General features: G+C 37.2%; 1 protein-coding gene across 1 annotated transcript in view; it reads left to right on the top strand.

The window, feature by feature from the left end:
* Positions 1 to 6,363: 6,363 nt before the first annotated feature.
* The window catches only part of LOC103290762 (T-cell receptor-associated transmembrane adapter 1), a 33,612-nt gene continuing 21,022 nt past the window's right edge, over positions 6,364 to 18,953 (top strand). The window contains exons 1-2 of the mRNA XM_008146677.3: positions 6,364 to 6,370; positions 16,521 to 16,631. Of these exons, the coding sequence (XP_008144899.2) occupies positions 6,364 to 6,370; positions 16,521 to 16,631 (118 nt within the window). The remainder of the gene's footprint in view (positions 6,371 to 16,520; positions 16,632 to 18,953) is intronic.

Genomic DNA, 18,953 nt, shown 5'->3' with positions numbered 1-18,953 from the left:
ATAAAAAGCTCTATATCTATTATAAAACTAATAATATGTTAGAATTATGATGTTAAGGAATCTCCTGATTTTAAATAAATTAAGAAAGAGAAAAATTATACATATACACACATAGTCTTTTTATTTACTCAAATATTCCTGAGACATCCATTCCTTCCTGTGCATCTGAGTATCTTGTGTAATTTCCTTCAGCTTAAAGGGTTTACTTTGTGTGTGTTTTTTCCTGTAACTCAGGTCTGCAGTGAATTCTATCATTTTTTGTTTATCTAGGAATGTCTTTGTTTTGATTTTTTTATAAAAGGATAATTTCATGCCCTAGCTGGTTTGGCTCAGTGGATAGAGCATTAACCTGTAGACTGAAGGGTCCTAAGTTTGATTCCAGTCAAGGGCACTTGTCTGGGTTGCAGGCTCCATCCCCAATAAGGGGAGTGCAGGAGGGAGCCAATCAGTGATTCTCAGTATTGATGTTGGTATCTTTCTTTCCCTCTCTCTTCCTCTCCGAAATCAATAAAAATATAAAAAATAAATAAGTAAGTAAATAGATAAGAATTAAAAAGTAAAATATAAAGTCAAAGTCCCAGGTAATCCCTTGCTAAAAACTACTTACTCTTTATAATTTGGATCCCCTTGCATGAAAAAAAGAAGAAAAATATATATATGAGTGTTTGTATTTATATATACAAAGATATAAGTAAATACCCTATCATGATAAAGATTAATTATCCAAATAATAGTAACCATAAAAAAGAGAATTAAAAACTGGGACTTTTTTTTATACTCTATGCCCCATTTTTTTCTGAGTGTGGAAGCTCTGACTGGCAGCTGCCATTCTGATATTTAAAAAAAAATATTTTTGTCAACAAAAACTCAATTTTGTTGGCCTTAAAATTCTCATTTCTTGGCAGGTGCCCATCAAAACTACATACCTTCTCCCCAAATTTTCTACAATATTTCTAACTGTCAGGCCAGTTCTGCTTAGTCTAGCTATCTTATAAACTTCATTTTGATAACCCATCTCATTAAAAAGTACTACAGAAGCCTCGTGTGTATTTATCGTTTGAATGCTCATGAAGCTATTATTCAAATCTCTGAATTCACTCGCTCATGTATTTCGTAACAGGCATATATCCATGGACTTTTTTTACATTCTGAGAATGTCTCTATTTGTTCAGCCATCTATATTTAATGAAAAGCTATCACTTTTTCCCCTGGCAAATTTCAAACACCAGTGGAGCTATCTAATACAAAAAACATGAACTCTCTGTGTGACCTTGGATAATCTTGCTCTATCTCCTGATTATATAAATCTATGGAACGGGGGACATTATAATGTAGATCACTTTTCAAAAATATTATCATAATTGGAAATTGTGAAGTAGTTAAAATTTTTCAGCCTAAGTTTTACTGTTTTGAAGATACCAATCATGGATCATGTTCATTAACTCCTTTAAGCCATTAAAATGTGTACCACAGATAGCCTGATTGACCTGAAGAGGGAGAATATACCCTTTCTCTGTCTTTGCTCATCTCTTCTGCCCTCATCTTCCCCAGATTTCCACAGTTGAGGCAGAGAAGCTCTTAGGCAGCTTCAGGCACTGTCCCAACTTGTGGGTTTAGTTGGACTCTCTCTCCTTTTGGGCTGTCACAAGAGGTATACCTACCTCCTGGGCTAAGCACTGAATTCCTGCACTTTTACCTGAATCATTCTTACTGAGTCTGACCGTCTCTGCAGCCAAAGCCAACTACTGAACACCCCCCCTTTTTTTTTTAACTTAACAAATCTTTATTGTTCAGATTATTACAATTGTTCCTCTTTTTCCCCCCCATAGCTCCCCTCCACCCGGTTCCCACCCCACCCTCTGCCCTTACCTCCCCTCCCCCACTGTCCTCATCCATAGGTGTACGATTTTTGCCCAGTCTCTTCCCGCACCCCCCACACCCTTTCCCCCTGAGAATTGTTAGTCCACTCCCTTTCTATGCCCCTGATTCTATTATATTCATCAGTTTATTCTGTTCATCAGATTTTTAATTCACTTGATTTTTAGATTCACTTGTTGATAGATCTGTATTTGTTGTTCATAATTTTTATCTTTACCTTTTTCTTCTTCCTCTTCTTAAAGACTACCCTTCAGCATTTCATATAATATTGGTTTGGTGGTGATGACCTCCTTTAGCTTTTTCTTGTCTGTGAAGCTCTTTATCTGACCTTCAATTCTAAATGATAGCTTTGCTGGGTAGAGTAATCTTGGTTATAGGTGCTTGCTATTCACCACTTTGAATATTTCTTGCCATTCCCTTCTGGCCTGCCTAGTTTCTATTGAGAAATCAGCTGACAATCGTATGGGTGCTTCCTTGTAGGTCACTAACTGTTTTTCTCTTGCTGCTTTTAATATTCTCTCTTTGTCTTTTGCTCTTGTCATTTTAATTATGATGTGTCTTGGTGTGGTCCTCTTTAGATTCCTTTTGTTTGGAGTTCTGTGTGCTTCCTTGACTTGTAAGTCTATTTCTTTCACCAGGTGGGGGAAATTTTCTGTCATTATTTCTTCAAATAGGTTTTCAGTATCTTGCTCTCTCTCTTCTTCTGACACCCCCATAATTCAGATGTTGGTATGCTTGAAGTTTTCCCAGAGGCTCCTTACACTATCTTCAATTTTTTTTATTCTTTTTTCTTTTTGCTTTTCCGGTTGAGTGTTTTTTGCTTCTTTGTATTTCAAATCTTTGACTTGATTCTTGCATTCCTCTAGTCTGCTGGTAGGTCTCTGTATATTTTTTATTTCAGTCAGTGTATGTTTAATTTCTAGTTGGTCCTTTTTCATATCCTCGAGGGTCTCACTAAATTTATCGGCCTTTCTAGGAAATTCTTGAAAAACCTTATAACCGTGGTTTTGAACTCTATATCCAGTCGTTTGTTTTCCTCCATTTATTTCATTTGTCATCTGTTTCTTTGTCTCCACATTTTCACTGCTTCCTTGATTTGGTAGAGTAGCTTTGTGTGCTAGGTGTCCTATATGGCCCAGTGGCTCAGCCTCCCCAGTTACCTGAGGTGGACACTCTTGGTGCACCCCTTTGTGGACTGTGTGTACAGCCTTGTTGTAGTTAAGTCTTGATTGTTGTTGGTATCACTGGGAGGAATTGACCTCCAGGCCAATTGGCTGTGAGGATCAGCTGTGTCTGCACTGGGAGAACTTCTCTGCTGGATACAGCCTTATAAGACAAGACTTGCAAAATTACAAAAGCCTCTGTGCTCAGCTTGGATGGGGCGGAGTCTTAGGGCTGAGCAGACAGCCTTGGCTTCCCGTCAGCCCTGCCCTATGAGGCCCCTGGGTCTCAGTGTCCCTCAGTAATCGCTGCAGTCCTCTCTGCGCACACTCGCACACGCGCCTCCAGACCTCTGCCTTTCGAGGCTCCCCTGATTTTCCATGCACTCCTCTCTTTTCTCGACAGTCCAGACTCCCCCAATATGAGTCTGGGTCCCCAGAGTCTCACCCAGAACTGGGGTTCAGTGCAGTCAGGAGCTTCCATCTCCCTCCCACTAGAGAAAGCCAGCCAGGTACTCAGCTGCCCATCCTCTCCGTGTGCGTGTCTCCATACCTCAGCCTTTTGCAGCTCCTCTGAGTCTCCGTGTGCCCCTCTCTTTCCTTCTAGTTGTAGAATTTCCACTCAGCCAGCTTTCCTGTGGTTCTCGATGATGTCCGTTCTGTCTTTTAGTTGTAGTTTTGAAATTGTTGTGCGAGGCAGCAGTTTAGGTGTTAACCTATGCCGCCATCTTGGTTTCTCTCTGAACACCCTTATTGTTTCTGATTTGTGCTTTATGGAATAGCTTGTTCCTTCCTTTTTTTATCCTCTGCATTGTCCTTGTTCGAATAAGGGGATGCCTGCACATACATTTCCAGTTCTGAGACCACTTCTTTCTCCCATGCATGTTCTTGGTATGTCCCAGTTGATCCAAATGGGCATCTACCTTGTCCATGTTCCAAAGTCCTGTTTTGATCATCTATGAAGTTCCCTTTCAAGCCTGAGGCTCCTATTCTCCTTGCCAGTTATCCTATTTCAGGACCAAAGCTCAGCCCCTCAAGCCTGCCCCACAGCTGGGCTCTCTCCTCTTAAGGGATGTCTCAGGTGTTCAAAACTACCTGAAGTCTGGGCTTCAGCTTTCCAGCAGTCTCTATTCCTGTGTTCTAACCAATTGTTAAATAGATCCTCTGATCCTTTCTTGTCCTTTGCTCCCTACAGGAATCTGAGACTTCTGTTCCCTTGAGCTCTTGGTCTGCGGGCACCCAGGCCTGCTTCACCCAACCTGTCACCCTGATAGTGGATGGCAGCTGAACAATAATTTCTCTGGTCAAGTAGGTTTAGAAAAAGCTTATTTAAATGGTTATTCTGTTTTCTTTTTCTTTTTCTTTTCTTTCTTTTTTTTTTTTTTTTGTAGGACTCATCAAGCCTTTAATATGCTTGCATTCACAAAGGTGAAAATAACAGTTTTTCCAAATATATTTGTTGAAGGAACATTAGTTTTCCAAGTTTCTTAAAGGCCTAGTGTTATACAGAACATATTTTGAAGATGCTTTTTTTTAAAAAAACAATATTAGATGAGGAAGTCTCCATGGTCTTTTTCAGTTTTACGGATTCTGATTAAGTGATTCACAATAAATGTTTTTGGAGAAGGTGAGCGAAGCAGCAAAATCTATTAATGTTTAGTCAACTCTGTCCAAAGAGTAAGGAAGCCCTCATTTTGGTTCTAGGGAGTTGTTTTCTGTAATGAAGCAAGGAGAAAGCAGAGGACTAGCATTCCTTTATTTGCTCAGTCATTGTGAGAATATTTATTGAGAACTGCAATGTGTCAGGCATCATTCTAGAGGCTGGAATTTTTTAAAAAATGTATTTTCATTGATTTTTTACAGAGAGGAAGGGAGAGGGATAGAGAGCCAGAAACATCGATGAGAGAGAAACATCGATCAGCTGCCTCCTGCACACTCCCCACTGGGTATGTGCCCGCAACCCAACCCTTGACAGGAATCGAACCTGGGACCTTTCAGTCCACAGGCCAATGCTCTATCCACTAAGCCAAACTGGTTAGGGCTAGAGGCTGGAATTTTAATGATGGATAAGATCAATACCCTCCCTGCCCTCAATAATCTTAGAGAAATCAGCCAGAGTAAAATATCCTGCCGGCCACCTACTATCTTTGCTCTGAGTCTATGCATCAAGTCTCAGCTTAAAGTTTCCCTTTCTAAAGTTTAAGTACATCTCTTTTTGTGATAAACTGGATTCAGGTTTGTCATTCTTCTACCATTAAAGAAAATTGGTGGACTACATAAGCAAATAGGCATAGGCACGGGCAGCAGATATACATACACAGAAGCTCATAGAAACCACATACGTTCATAGATACCACTGGGGCAACCTTTATCTGACTGATGCTAAAAATAAAATGTTGCTATTGATGTATATGTGAGTTTCTTCAGAGCGTTGTTCAGAAGTCTTGCATTAAACCAACCAGGGGGTGCTTGTGAAAATGCAAGTGTCTGGGCTCCACTCCACATATTCTGATGTAGAGGGTCTCAGGAATATGCATGTTAAATTAGGACCACATAACATACGTATGTTCACTTACATTTAAAAACTTCTGATTATTGAGACTCTGGCGTGGGGACTGAGAGCTGGAGCTTGCTGCCAAGCGGGCCTAGGTTGTCAGAGGGAGTCACATTGGCTGGGGTGAGGGCTGGCAGGAGAAAAGGCAGGCCCTCATTCTCCTAGTGGAATAATGTAGAGAAGGTACCTGATATAAGTAGTATTCAAATCTGTTAATCCCCTCTCTTCTGTCATGCCTCAAACAACAACAACAACAACAACAAAACACAACCGGCAGTTTAGCACACCTGGGGGCTTCTCACTGTTTCCTCCCCAGTTGAGTACATTTTATTTTATTTCCATGTAAACTCAGTGAAGAGGTCCCTGTATTCTTTCTAGAAAGACTGGAGATCCCTCTTAGTCTAATTTAAAACTTGATTTCATTGTTTAGTTTTAAATGAGGTTTCGGTATGGATAAAAATTTAAATACCAAAGTGCGGAGCATCGTGGGATTTTCTCACGTTACACAAAAACCTAAGAGCCTACTAGTTTCAGATCAAAAGCCTAAAAGCCTCAGTCACCACATTTCCTGTTTGTAACTGAACAGAGTACACACGAAAGATGTTAAGAAACAAATGAGAGAAAAACTGAGGTAGAGACAGGGACAAGTTTTACTGCCACACTTCTTTGACATAACAAAGCAACGTTACTTGGAAACAAAAGTTGGTGGGAGCATTTTTAATCCATGTGTTTACCTTATGGCTGCGTAAGGATTTCTCTGAGAAAAGAAGCATGTCAGGTAAGTGGCATTTTTAATTATTTTGTTCCATTCCTATGCCTAAAATTTTATTTAATAATTTCCGAGGGTCCAACAAGGACACTTAAGATTTGGAAAGTAAATTAGTTTACACATTCTTTCTTTTTAAAAAATATATTTTTTTGATTTCAGAGAGGAATTGATTTCAGAGAAGAAGGGAGAGGGAAAAAGATAGAAACATCAATGATGAGAGAGGATCATTGATCGGCTGCCTCTTGCATGCCCCCTAAAAGGGATAGAGCTGGCAACCCAGGCATGCGCCCTTGACTGGAATCGAGCCCAGGACCCTTCAGTCTGAAGGCTGATGCTCTATCCACTGAGCCAGACCAACTAGGGCGAGTTTACACATTACTTCTTAAATGTGAAATAACCTTTAGTATAATTAGAACATATTTTTAAATCTACTAATGAATATAAGTGACTATTACTCTTAAAAAAGTTGGAAGTGTTTTATAATATAAAGCTAGTTGTAGCTGGGCTTTTAAAAATAATTATGACACTTAAAGGACTCATTATTTTAAAAGAAACTTTCATTGACCAATACACTTTCTTCTTCAGTTTAGTTCAGTTATGAAGTAGGTTAGAAGTAACCACATTCTAATTCTTTAGAGCTTAGAAACTATATTAATCCCCAGAAATCAATCCAATTGTTAACATTAAGAGAGATGATAATTTTGCAAAGCCCAGTGGAAATTCCATCACTTGTGGAATGAAGTTGAATCCACATTGATTAGCTGTGTCTCTTCCATGTGGATAGTTCATCCCTCTTTTATTATTTTATTTGCTTTCTATTTCTTTAATAAAAAATTCTTCATGATAACAGAAAAGATGCATATTTATTAAGGGTGAGAACTGTGAAATATATATAAGAAAGAAAAAATTTACATAGTTCCCATTTCCTTAAAAAAACAACTCTGAAGATAGTGCATTGTATTTCCTTCCAATTTTTATTTCTTTACATTCTACATGGTTTGCTTTTCATAACTGAAATAATAATGTACATAAAATCATAATCCAGCTCTTCTCACAAACATTATAACATAATTATTTCCCTTTATATAATAATTTCTGCCTGATTATTTTATATGAATGCACAAAATAACATCTATTGGGTTAATTAAAGTTTACTTGTTTATTATTGGACATTTATGTTGTATCCATTTTTATATTTTTAAATGACAGAAAGATGAGCATCTTTGTAGCTTTTTCTATATTTAGAATTTTCCTTTTGGGCAAGATTTCTATCTAGAACTGGGATTACTGAATAAGAGGTTACGAACATTTTCTGTCCCATTTTTACCAAATTGCTTTTCCAACAGCGATGCCAAGTCACTCTCCTAGCAGTGCTTCTCCTTAATAGGCTGATCTAATTAAAAAATCTTCACTAATAAAAAGCACAACATGCTAACCCATTGTTTAATATACATTACTTTGATTATAATGAGGTTGAACATTTTTGCATGGGTTTTTAAATTGTTTATAATTCCACCATTTGTAAATTGTCTGATCACATCTTTTGCTTAATTTTTGTGCATATAGTACTTTTAATGTTAATTTGTATGAGCTATTTATAATGATATCATATCTGATAATTTCTTTGAATTTGTTTCCAGTGTTTTGTTTGCTGGATTTTAAAATCAATTGATTGGGTTAGGTACACAAGGGTGTGTAAGCTGACATACAGTTTTTATGCCTTTCATCTTTTCCAGGGTTCATAGATTATCAAAGAACAAAAACAATTGTCCTGGTTTTGCTAGTGTCCTGCAAGAAATGAATGCAGCAATTCTATAAACAGTTGCCATGAGCTAATGGTGATAGGGAATTGGGAGAGGCCAAAGTCAGTGAATATGACACTCAGCTATTTCCAGTATTAACTAATGGTAATTTTATAAGGGATATGGTACAATTTCCTCCATAGCACTTTGAAATTTAGATTTTTCCTTTAGGTGTAAGGCAGGAGCTCCTCCATTAAGACCTAGTACAATTCCACAGAAGAGACAAAAAAACAAACTATTCATCATAAAAGCCTCATAGATCTTAAAACAAAAGAAAAAACCTTAATGTGAAATAAGATGACAATCAGATGATAATTTTTTTTTACATTGAGATAGGTAAAGTAAAAAAAGAAAATGTTTGAACACAACAAAAAAATGAAATTTCTAGTTAATTAAAACATGTATGAAAATAAAAACCCAAATCTTCCCTTTTCTCCTACCTGCATGCCTTATAGTCACTGCATCAATAAATGTGCTGGTATAATAATTCTTACTGTGTTTCTGCATTCACACAAAATCAATATTAGCTGAGTCAAGTGGTGAAAACAACCCCTTTGGGCTACCATTAATATAGTTCAAACAATGATTCACAATGTAGTTACATTGCTGTTTTTCTATAAAAGAATTTTCATGGTATTTGTTCAATTTTCTTTTCCGTTGAGCCTCAGTCACCTTTTTTAAAACAATTAAAGCCTTTCTTTTAGAAACTAGGTAGGTAGGAATGATTTATGACTCATCTTTTAAATTCAGATCTTCTTTAAAATAAGAGTAAGTTAAACAACATGTTTCATTATTTAATTTAGATAGTTTGGCAATGATGTTAAGGAAAATCAATCTAGGAAAAATTGTCACTTAGAGGTCACAGCTGAGAAATAAAATGTCCACGAATTGCTAGTTAATAATAAATATTATTGATCGCTTTCCAGGCATTTTTAATTTTATTTAACTTTCTCAGCATCCCTGAATTAAAAAGAAGAAAGAAAAAATTAACAAACCTTCTTAAGACAATAAAGAAATATAGTAGTTATAGTATTTTGCTGAATGAAAGTTTCCACACACCTATGCCAACCTCAGAGGGTCTTACCACGGTGCTTCTCCAATAGGAAACTATAAGTACTTAAGATGGAGAGCTAAATACGTGAAGAGAGATTCATCTACAGCAGGGACTTGGGCATTACTGCAATCCCAATAGGATTTCTAAAGTTTATCAATCCCAATTAAAGTTTAATTATAAAAGTGACTGCAGGAATCACAACATAATTGTCTTAAAATCTGCCCTCAATCTCACTCTCATAAGTAGCTTCCCTCAATTCTATTTAGTAAGAATTGGTTAAGAGCACTCATGATGTACTAAAAGGATGGAACCTGGATGATACCAAGATGGGGATCTGAATTCCTGTTTTACCAGTGACTGAGGGAGTGAGGGTCAGTGATTTGCAGAAAGTCACACAACTAGTATGTGAGTGCCCTCGTTCACTTTCTCCACGCTGTTTGAAACAGACATTCCAAATGTGCTATATGAATATTGTCCTCTCTTTTGTGGCCTCTCTCAGACATACACCATTCACTTCTCAAATAGTCCTTCATTTATAATAGACATTTAAGGTAGACAGCTTTTAACATTTGCATTGAAAACATTATCTCATTCACTTGAAAGCCTGGGGCTGGATTTGAGAATCCCTCCCAGTGCTACTGTCTATCACTCCCATGCCTCTTAGTGAAGGGGTAATGGGGATAGATAGTGCGGGGGGGGGGGGGTGGGGGGTATGGGGCTACGGGAGGGGGGACCTCTGTGGATAGTGACAACAGGCCACATTCAAAGAGTCAGGAAGGTGCCTAGTGCAGCACCAAACCATCTGCACAGTAAGAAAAACTCGTGAGTAGAATCTATGGGGGTTGTTAAATCAGAACTTTTTCTTTGAACTTTCTGGGGTGCTTAAAATAAATATAGACATTCATGGAATGCAAGAAGAGATAGTCACTGCTCTGACAGAGTTTATAAACCAAGGAGAGAAACCATCAAGAGAAGCCATAACCTCAATACTAGAAGTTCATACACTTATCTCAGTTATAGAACCCCTGAAGGAGAAACAATTAAGGCTTATGTTTATTGCTTTTCTGTTGATACTTGTTTAAGTAAAGGCTTCTGTATGAATCAAACCTGCAAAGCAGAAGGCATTACATTTGCTTAGCTGAGCTTCCTTCCAGAGCACATGTAATTGTGAATTTTAAATACAGTGCCTGCCAAGTACTATTGGCTTAAGGGAATCAGAGGTCTTATAATTAAACCTCTCTCTCATAGCCTCTGGCTGTTGAAAGCTAGATAGAAACTTAAATCATGGTTTTCTAGTTGTCATTGCCTTTGGCTTTTTAACAGTGTAAATAGCTGAATTCAAATTATGTGGGAGTTCTTTTTAAATTGGTAAAAGCTATACAAATGAAAGTAATTATAGTTAATGAATATGATACTAAAGATTGCATTTGTTGGGCAAGAATTTTTGAGCACTTTGTGCATTCAATATTATAAGATGGACTGTCTCTACTGAATAGATACCCACATGTACCTGGGAATATTCGTACTCTATATGGAAAATAACTGGGTAAGGAAGGGATAAAGTGGTGTGTGTGTGTGTAAACATTTATACAAATCTTGCCATTCAAGTTGAAAATCTTCACCATTTAGCTACTCAAAATCTTCTCATCTGCGTGTTTTTGTTTTTTTTTTTTCAAATGGGGGTATTTATTGTTGGCAAACAAAGATTATGAAACACATCAAGAATGTCATGAAATGCAAAGCTTCTAAATGAAAATCTTCCTATTTAATACTCAAATTACATTACAAAAGGAAAAAAAATTTAGAAAATAAGAGGTCACTAGGAATATAGACTTCTAACATCAAAGGAAAACTGAAGACCATGCTAAACCATGTCCTCAACATATAAGAAACATCATTTTTCTGTTTTCATAGTTGAAGGGTGTTCATTTAACAAGTCAAAATAAACATAGTAGGTCCTTAAGGTAAACGTTGAAAAAGAGAATGAAAGCACACTTCACTTTATGCTTCTTAAAATTATTATGTAGTCTGTGAGATTACTTTTGCTCACCCTACCTCTTATGTTATTAACATCCCAATTTTATGCAAGCATATATAGGGTGGGGCAAAAGTAGGTTTACAGTTGTTCATATGGAAAATAATACAGTGATTAGTAAACAAGAATGCAAGAATAAACTCTATGTTTCAGTTACTCAAAACTGTAAACCTACTTTTGCCCCATCCTGTATTTCCTAGGGTTGCAGTTGGGCTTATACAATTTACGTCAACTACTGTTTTTTTCTAAATGTCTTTCCCAGAGAGTATACTGACTCTAATCAAAGTCCCCAATGATTTTTAAAGCAGAAAATAAAATATTTTATTTATAGTGGTGACTGCCCCCATCAATCTATTCGGATAGCTAGCTGTTAGCACCAACTTTCTTGTATCATCCTTCCTGGGAAAAACAAACCAATTTTCTGTAGGTTTTTTGGTAAATACAGATTCAGGGCAGAGAAAATTAGGATTTGTTGATAACTTTCAGCAAAGCCACAGTGGCTTTATGAGTTACTCTTCTCTCACAGGTTCTGTTTCCCAGTTTCTGGAAGGCAGGTCCTTTCTCAATAGCATGGGAGACAAATGTAATAGAATGTTCAACTTGTTTTCCTTGGGTTGTGGATATTTCTAGACCTTATACTTGATCAGAACCTTTTTGTTTGTCCTGGTCATTACATTACCCTTCTTTACTCCATCTTTCATTTATTTGGTCAGTTAACACATGTTTAGTGAGCACCTACTTTGTGCCTAGTACATTGCAGAAATGATTGCAGGAGGCATATAAGGTAATAATCTATATAAGGTAATAATAAAAAGAAGAACAACAGCTAATATTTATTGAACATTAAGTATTAGTGAAAAACACTACTCTCCTAATCTCATTACATATCTTAATTCACTTAATCCGCATAATAATAGGTACAAGGAAGAAATGAGGCATGAAAATGAAGATAAGTATGATAGTCTTTCTGTCCTTTGGGAAGTCTACTGGGGAGATTTATATATATATATTTGATTATGCTAATATGTAATCAATTGAATTGCAGAGGGATATATAGGATGTCATTTGGTGGGGAACAAGAAGCTTCAGAGGAGTGAATGCTTCAAAGAGAAGGCAGTCTTGAGGAATAGGACTAGGAATTCTCAGATTGGAAAGGGGAAAGGTATTTCAGGCAAAGGGGCAAATAAACAGAGACATAAAGACACAAAATGGTAAGTATGATATCTATTAACAATTGCAAATGCTTTGGAATGATTGGAGCATGGTGTATTATTGGGTGGTATAGAAGATAAGTCCTAAAAGATACAATAAACCTAAAATAACATTCAGAAGAAATAATTTATGATAAGAAAGAAAATAGTAATATCCTCTATTTTTAGGGCAGAAATAGAAACAGGAACCTTCTTTTGAAAGTTTAATCATCTATATGCTTATGTTCATTTAAAAATAAATGATGCCAATAAGTAAGCAAAGCCAACTAAAATACACAGGACCACTGAGGGCAGTTTAAGAATCATGGTAATGTCCAAAAGTATTCAAAGAAAACAATCAGCAATTCAAATGTCAAATTTGAGATAATGATAATAGGTAAAATAGAGCAGCACAAAAAATATTTGGGTATAGGCATTCTCTGTTGGATGATTTAACGACAGACTAGGGAAGCAAAATTGAATTTCCCTCCTACTAAGGGTTTGCTTGTTCTGTTTATTGTGTTTAACATCAGTGTGGATTTCTTTGAAAGGGCCTAAGATGATTTCTTATTCTGGGTAGTCACAGAGAGTTGGGACTGGAAGGAACACAATCCCTGTTGTAGCTATTTACACATTGCCTTTCCAATTATGTGTTTATACATCCATGCTCCCGGCTCCCTGCACCCAACTAAATAGAGAGTTCCTTGAGGGCAAGATGCTGTTTTCTTTATTTTTGATTCCCTAATATAAGGTATAGTTCCTGGCACAGAAGAGATGTCTCATTAATACTGGATGAATATATACACATATGGTAGTATAGAATCACAAGCTACTTTTTTAGGGTCAGCATTCACATGGGTGTATCACTACTAAGATCATTAGAATAATTATATATGTATATTATAATGTAAAGGCTGATTTATAATAGGCTCATATATATTAGGTTAATATATATAATTATATATATGTAGTTAATATATATAATTATACATATATGATATATAATATATTTAATATATATAATATATACATGTATTTAAATATTATATACAAATATAAATAATTTTATATAGGTTGTATAATTTATGTATAATATATATTATATGTAAAATCAAATTAATTATCTTAGTAGTCATTCATATATGTGTAAAGGTTGCCATAATAATCAAGGGCAACTGATAGGCAATAATATCCCACAGAACCCCGTTATGGCTCAGGAATGAAAAAAGAATCCTTGCAGATGAGAAAGGGAAGCATAATCAACTCTCCATTACTCATTCATGAGGATCTAAATAATATAAGAAAAGCTCTTAGGCCAGTCTTGACAAAACTGGGTTACTGTGATTTCAGAATTATTGTTTTATCCCAATATACAGTACCCTATACTACTGAAGGGAATAAGTAGTTTTCAGTAAATAATGAAAGTAATATAATTGCTTTTATAGTCTGGGGATGAAAGAAAGGGCAAAAATATAGCAAACTATGATTTTGGGTAATTTGGATATTCTTGATTTTGAACCAAAGTTCTTATAATCAGTCACCAGTTGTTAAATTTTAGTAGCTAGACTAAAAATTTCTTCTATGTCATTAACACCAAGAATGCTTCCTTTTGCCCATGCTGAATTCAGGGACCTTTACCAATATCCATTTTGAAATCTGTAGGAAGCCTTTGGCTTTCAATGTTCATTAATTAATTAATTAATTAATTTATTTATTTATTTATTTTTAATGAATCTTTATTGTTCAGATTACAATTGTTTCTCTTTTTTCCCCACATATCTCCCCACCACCCATTTCCCACCCCCCCTCTGCTCTTACCTCCCCCCCCCCGCTGTCCTTATCCATAGGTGTATGATTTTTGTCCAGTCTCTTCCTATACTCCCCACACAGACACCCCTTTCCCCCTGAGAATTATCAATCCACTCCCATTCTATGCCTCTGATTCTATTAAGTTTACCAGTTTATTCTGTTCCTCAGATTTTTAATTCACTTGACTTTTAGATTCACTTGTTGATAGATATGTATTTGTTGTTCATAATTTTTATCTTTCTTCTTCTTTTTCCTCTTTTTAAAGAATACCTTTCAGCATTTCATATAATGCTGGTTTGGTGGTGATGAACTCCTTTAGCTTTTTCTTATCTGTGAAGCTCTTTATCTGCCCTTCAATTCTGCATGATAACTTTGCTGGGTAGAGTAGTCTTGGTTGTAGGTTCCTGCTATTCATCACTTTGAATATTTCTTGCCACTCCCGTCTGGCCTGCATGGTTTCTGTTGAGAAATTAGCTGATAATCGTATGGGAGCTCCCTTGTAGGTAACTAACTGTTTTTCTCTTGCTGCTTGTAAGATTCTCTCTTTGTCTTTTGCTCTTGGCATTTTAATTATGATGTGTCTTGGTGTAGTCCTCTTTGGATTCCTTTTGTTTGGGGTTCTGTGCGCTTCCTGGACTTGTAAGTCTATTTCTTTCATCAGGTGGGGGAAGTTTTCGTTCATTATTTCTTCAAATAGGTTTTCAGCATCTTGCTCTCTCTCTTCTTCTGGTACCCCCATAATTCTGATGTTGGTTCGCTTGAAGTTGTCCCAGAGGCTTCTTACACTATCTTCAACTTTCTGAATTCTCTTCTCTTCATGCTTCTCTGGAGGAGTGTCCTTGGCCTCTTTGTATTCCAAATCTTTGAGTTGATTCTTGCAATCCTCTAGTCTGCTTTTGGGTCTCTGTATAATATTTTTTATCTCAGTCAGTGTATGTTTAATTTCTAGTTGGTCCTTTTTCATATCCTCAAGGGTCTCATTGAATTTATCGGCCTTTTCCATTAAATTCTTGAAAAACCTTATAACCGTGATTTTGAACTCTATGTCCAGTTGCTTGTTCTCCTCCATTTCTTCGGTTTGTGATCTGTTTCCTTGCCTTCTCATATTCTCTGCTTCCCTAAGTTGGTAGGGTAGTTTTGTGTACTAGGTGTCCTATTGGTTCAACAGGTCAGCCTCCCAGTTACTTGAGGTGGACACTCTTGGTGTACCCTTGTGTACTGTGTGTCCCCCAGCAGGAGCTACAGCAAGGGCTAGTTTTCTCCTCCTTTGCTTGGGCGGTTTTGGAGCAGTCTAGAGCTGCAGTTGGTTAAGCTGCCACAGAACAGGCCATTTATATGCAAAAGCCGCTGTGTGGAGCCTGGGCGGGTTTGTAGAATGTGCGGGGCGGGGCCTCAGGGCGTCACTAGGCTGGGGCGTGGCCAACAGCGATGGCTGCCGTCAGCCGTCTCTGCCTTTCCACGTTTCCAAGTCCCTGCGCCCCACGCTCCAGCGCAGTAAAACAATGATTGCTGGGCGCACCTCTCCAAAAAAGTCACTCTCACTTTCCGACCCGATGGCCGAGAGTCCAGCTTCTCCCCGTAGGTGTCTGGGTCCCCCGAGTGTCCCCAGAAACTGGATTTCAGAGTGATCGGGAGCTTGTCTCCCTGCGGGTTGAAGAAAAGCTGCGCACCCAGCTGCCCGCTGCCGGCCCGATTCGCGCGCCTCCGTACCTCAGCTTTTCAGCGATTGTGCTCCTTTCTCTTCTTAGTTGTAAATCTTCCACTCAGCCAGCTTTCCCGTGGTTCTGGGTGGTAGACGTTTTTGTCTTTTAGTTGTATGTTTGAAATTGTTGTGTGAGGCAGCAGATTAGTTGTTTAACTATGCCGCCATCTTGGTTCCTCTCCCGGAATCCTGTTCATTAATTTCTTGGCAGAGGATTTGTCCTTCATTGTGAATAAATACAATAGTTTTAATTGTGGAAATACCCAGTTCAAAACAAATAGGTAATGCATATGAGCCTAACTAATGGTTAAGTTCAACAGGGGGTTGGGGTATCCGTGGGGAGGGGTGTGGGATGGGAATGGGGGGATGAGGACAAATATGTGACACCTTAATCAATAAAGAAATTAAAAAAAAAAAACAAATAGGTAAGCAGTTGATATATATGATACATATGATATATAGATATAGATAGATAGAACAGCATATTTTATTTATTTTTTAATTACAGTTGACATTCAATAATAAGTCCAGTACCTATATTAAGGGTATGTGTGCTTTGCTTTACAGGAAACTCTGAATGCCAGTCTTATGTCTGGGCAATTATAGCCTCCTTGGTTTTAGCTCTGGTTATATCACTGATCTTCAATGTTTCCCACTATGTGGAAAAGCAGCGACAAGGTAAGACATTTTCAGAAACAGCCATATGGGACCTGCTTGAATTGAAACTGATTCACTGGAAAATCTACAGAAGAAGACAATTTTATAAAATGTTATAGATATTTTTATCTATAGAAAATCTACTTGACACATTTTTCACCCTAAGGGTTATCTTAATTTAAGAATTCAATCATAGCCTTGCCAGTTTGGCTCAGTGGTTACAGTGACGGCCCAAATGGCCCAGGAACTGAAAGGCTGCGGGTTCAATTCTGGTCAAGGGCACATACCTCCATTGCAGGCTCAGTCCCCATTCCCAGTCGGGGTGCATATGGGAGGCAACCAATTGATGTGTCTCTCTTACATCAGTGTTTCTCTCTCTGTCTCTCCCCCTCTCTTCTACTCTAAAAATCAATGGAAAAATATTCTTGGGTGAGTCCTTGATTTTCTTAGGAGTGTCTTCTCCAGTGCTGCTAACAAATGTAAAATGTGAAGAGGAGTGCATCATTGTCATCTGGGTCTGAAAAAAAATGAGAGGCACTAGAAAATGAAGTGGCATAGCTGAGGTCACACATCTATTTAATAGAAAAATCAAGGATAAGGGCTCAGTTTTTCTAATTCTCTGTCCAAAATGGCTTCCATCAGCTCGTGCTGACCAAATGTCCTCAGCCAGAAATGCTACACTCTTTTAGGGTCTCTATCATATCATTTCTATGTGTAAGATGAAATTCCAGACAAGCAACACTTTTTCATCAGCAGTGATATTAGTAATTACTTTTAAAATCAAATATTTTTCAAAGTTTATATCAGATGCACAAATGACCCATCGTCAGACATCTTCTTTAAAAAGTTTCCTTCCTTTATAGAAAAAAATGAGCTAAGATTAGTACTTTTCTTTATACAATAGCTTAAAATGAATATATTTTAAATTTTATTAAAGTGTTTTATGAATGCAGGTAATATTTTCGCCCGAGTTAGAAAAACTGAGTTGAGAACTATAGAAGGGAAATAATTGAAGGGGGAAAATGGAACAATGATAAGCATCTGAACTAGTGCTCCACTGTTCCATTGATTCCAGTGGTGATCATTTAGAGATTTGTTTGGGGCCAGAGAACATGTGGGTTTTCCAATTCTCATTTTTGATAGTTTATACATTGAAATTTATTAATCCATATCCATACCATTTTGCCACCATACAAACTCCTTTGGGGACTTGTTCACTTATGGTTAATTGATCACTGATAAAAGAGTAGCAGGTTTTAAGTTTTTTAAGACAGATTTATTTTTATTTCTTTTCAATTGTACAAATCCTTACTGCCTCTAGCATACTGTTAGAAGTGCCTCTCACCAACAACAGAGAGGTGTTACTGGTCAGCCCCGAGTTCATGGAGAGGGCTGTTCCCAACCTCATATAAATGAATTTACTAGTATACGAGAAACCTTGCCTGTGTAGTGAAAAACCACTTTATTAAAGCATGCACCTTTATTGAAAAAGCAAAGCAAGCAAACCTATACATTTGGCTTATGAGCATAGATTGGGCTCTAAGCTAATTTGAAGAGCAGGTTGGGTCGAGGTCCGAGGCATTATATACCTCCTGTCTATAGGTTTCAAAATTCCTCTGCTGAATATCTTGGTACAGATTAATTCCCAAGGTCCCTTTTTACTTTGTTGTGTCCCTCCCAGAATTCATGAAAAGCACCTGGCAACTTCATCTTGCCAAGTCTTGAAACTGCTGGCTTCTCTGCTTAGGTAGTAAAACTGCCCTTTTTTCTTTTCCCCCTTCCCCTCCCTTTCTGCATTCTCTCATTAGGGAGGTTTTATTAACCTTTTGCTCTCCTGTCCTTGGCTGGGGAAGATAATGGCTTGTTAGTTAAAAGGTGGCTGGAATTGCCCACACTGTCTAGCCTTGTTTTAACTTTCCTTCTCAGTTTCCCTCTTCCTCCTGCCCTGGAACCTGTAACAATACCATAAGTAAATCTATTGCCTTAAAGCAGTATAGAGGGAAATAACATTTTTAAAAAAACAGAAAATAATAAATTACATTTATTGTTGTATTTTAAAAAGTCAATTTCAGTTGCCTCGATTATTTTAACATCCTCGCTTTTAAGTCAACCTGATATTAAATTAGATCTCTGTTTTTAATATTTTCCTGGGAGATCTTATACAAGTAGTATAAGTTCTCTGAGTTTCAGTTTCCTTATCTACAAAATGTTGTAAATATCGTCTAGACCAGTGGTTCTCAACCTTCCTAATGCCGCGACCCTTTAATACAGTTCCTCATGTTGTGGTGACCCCCAACCATAAAATTATTTTCGTTGCTACTTCATAACTGTAATTTTGCTACT

This window comes from Eptesicus fuscus, chromosome 3, assembly GCF_027574615.1.
Source record: "Eptesicus fuscus isolate TK198812 chromosome 3, DD_ASM_mEF_20220401, whole genome shotgun sequence".
NCBI lineage: Eukaryota > Metazoa > Chordata > Mammalia > Chiroptera > Vespertilionidae > Eptesicus > Eptesicus fuscus.
The sequence above is the reverse complement of the archived record's forward strand: the minus strand, read 5'-3'. Positions and strand labels throughout refer to the sequence as shown.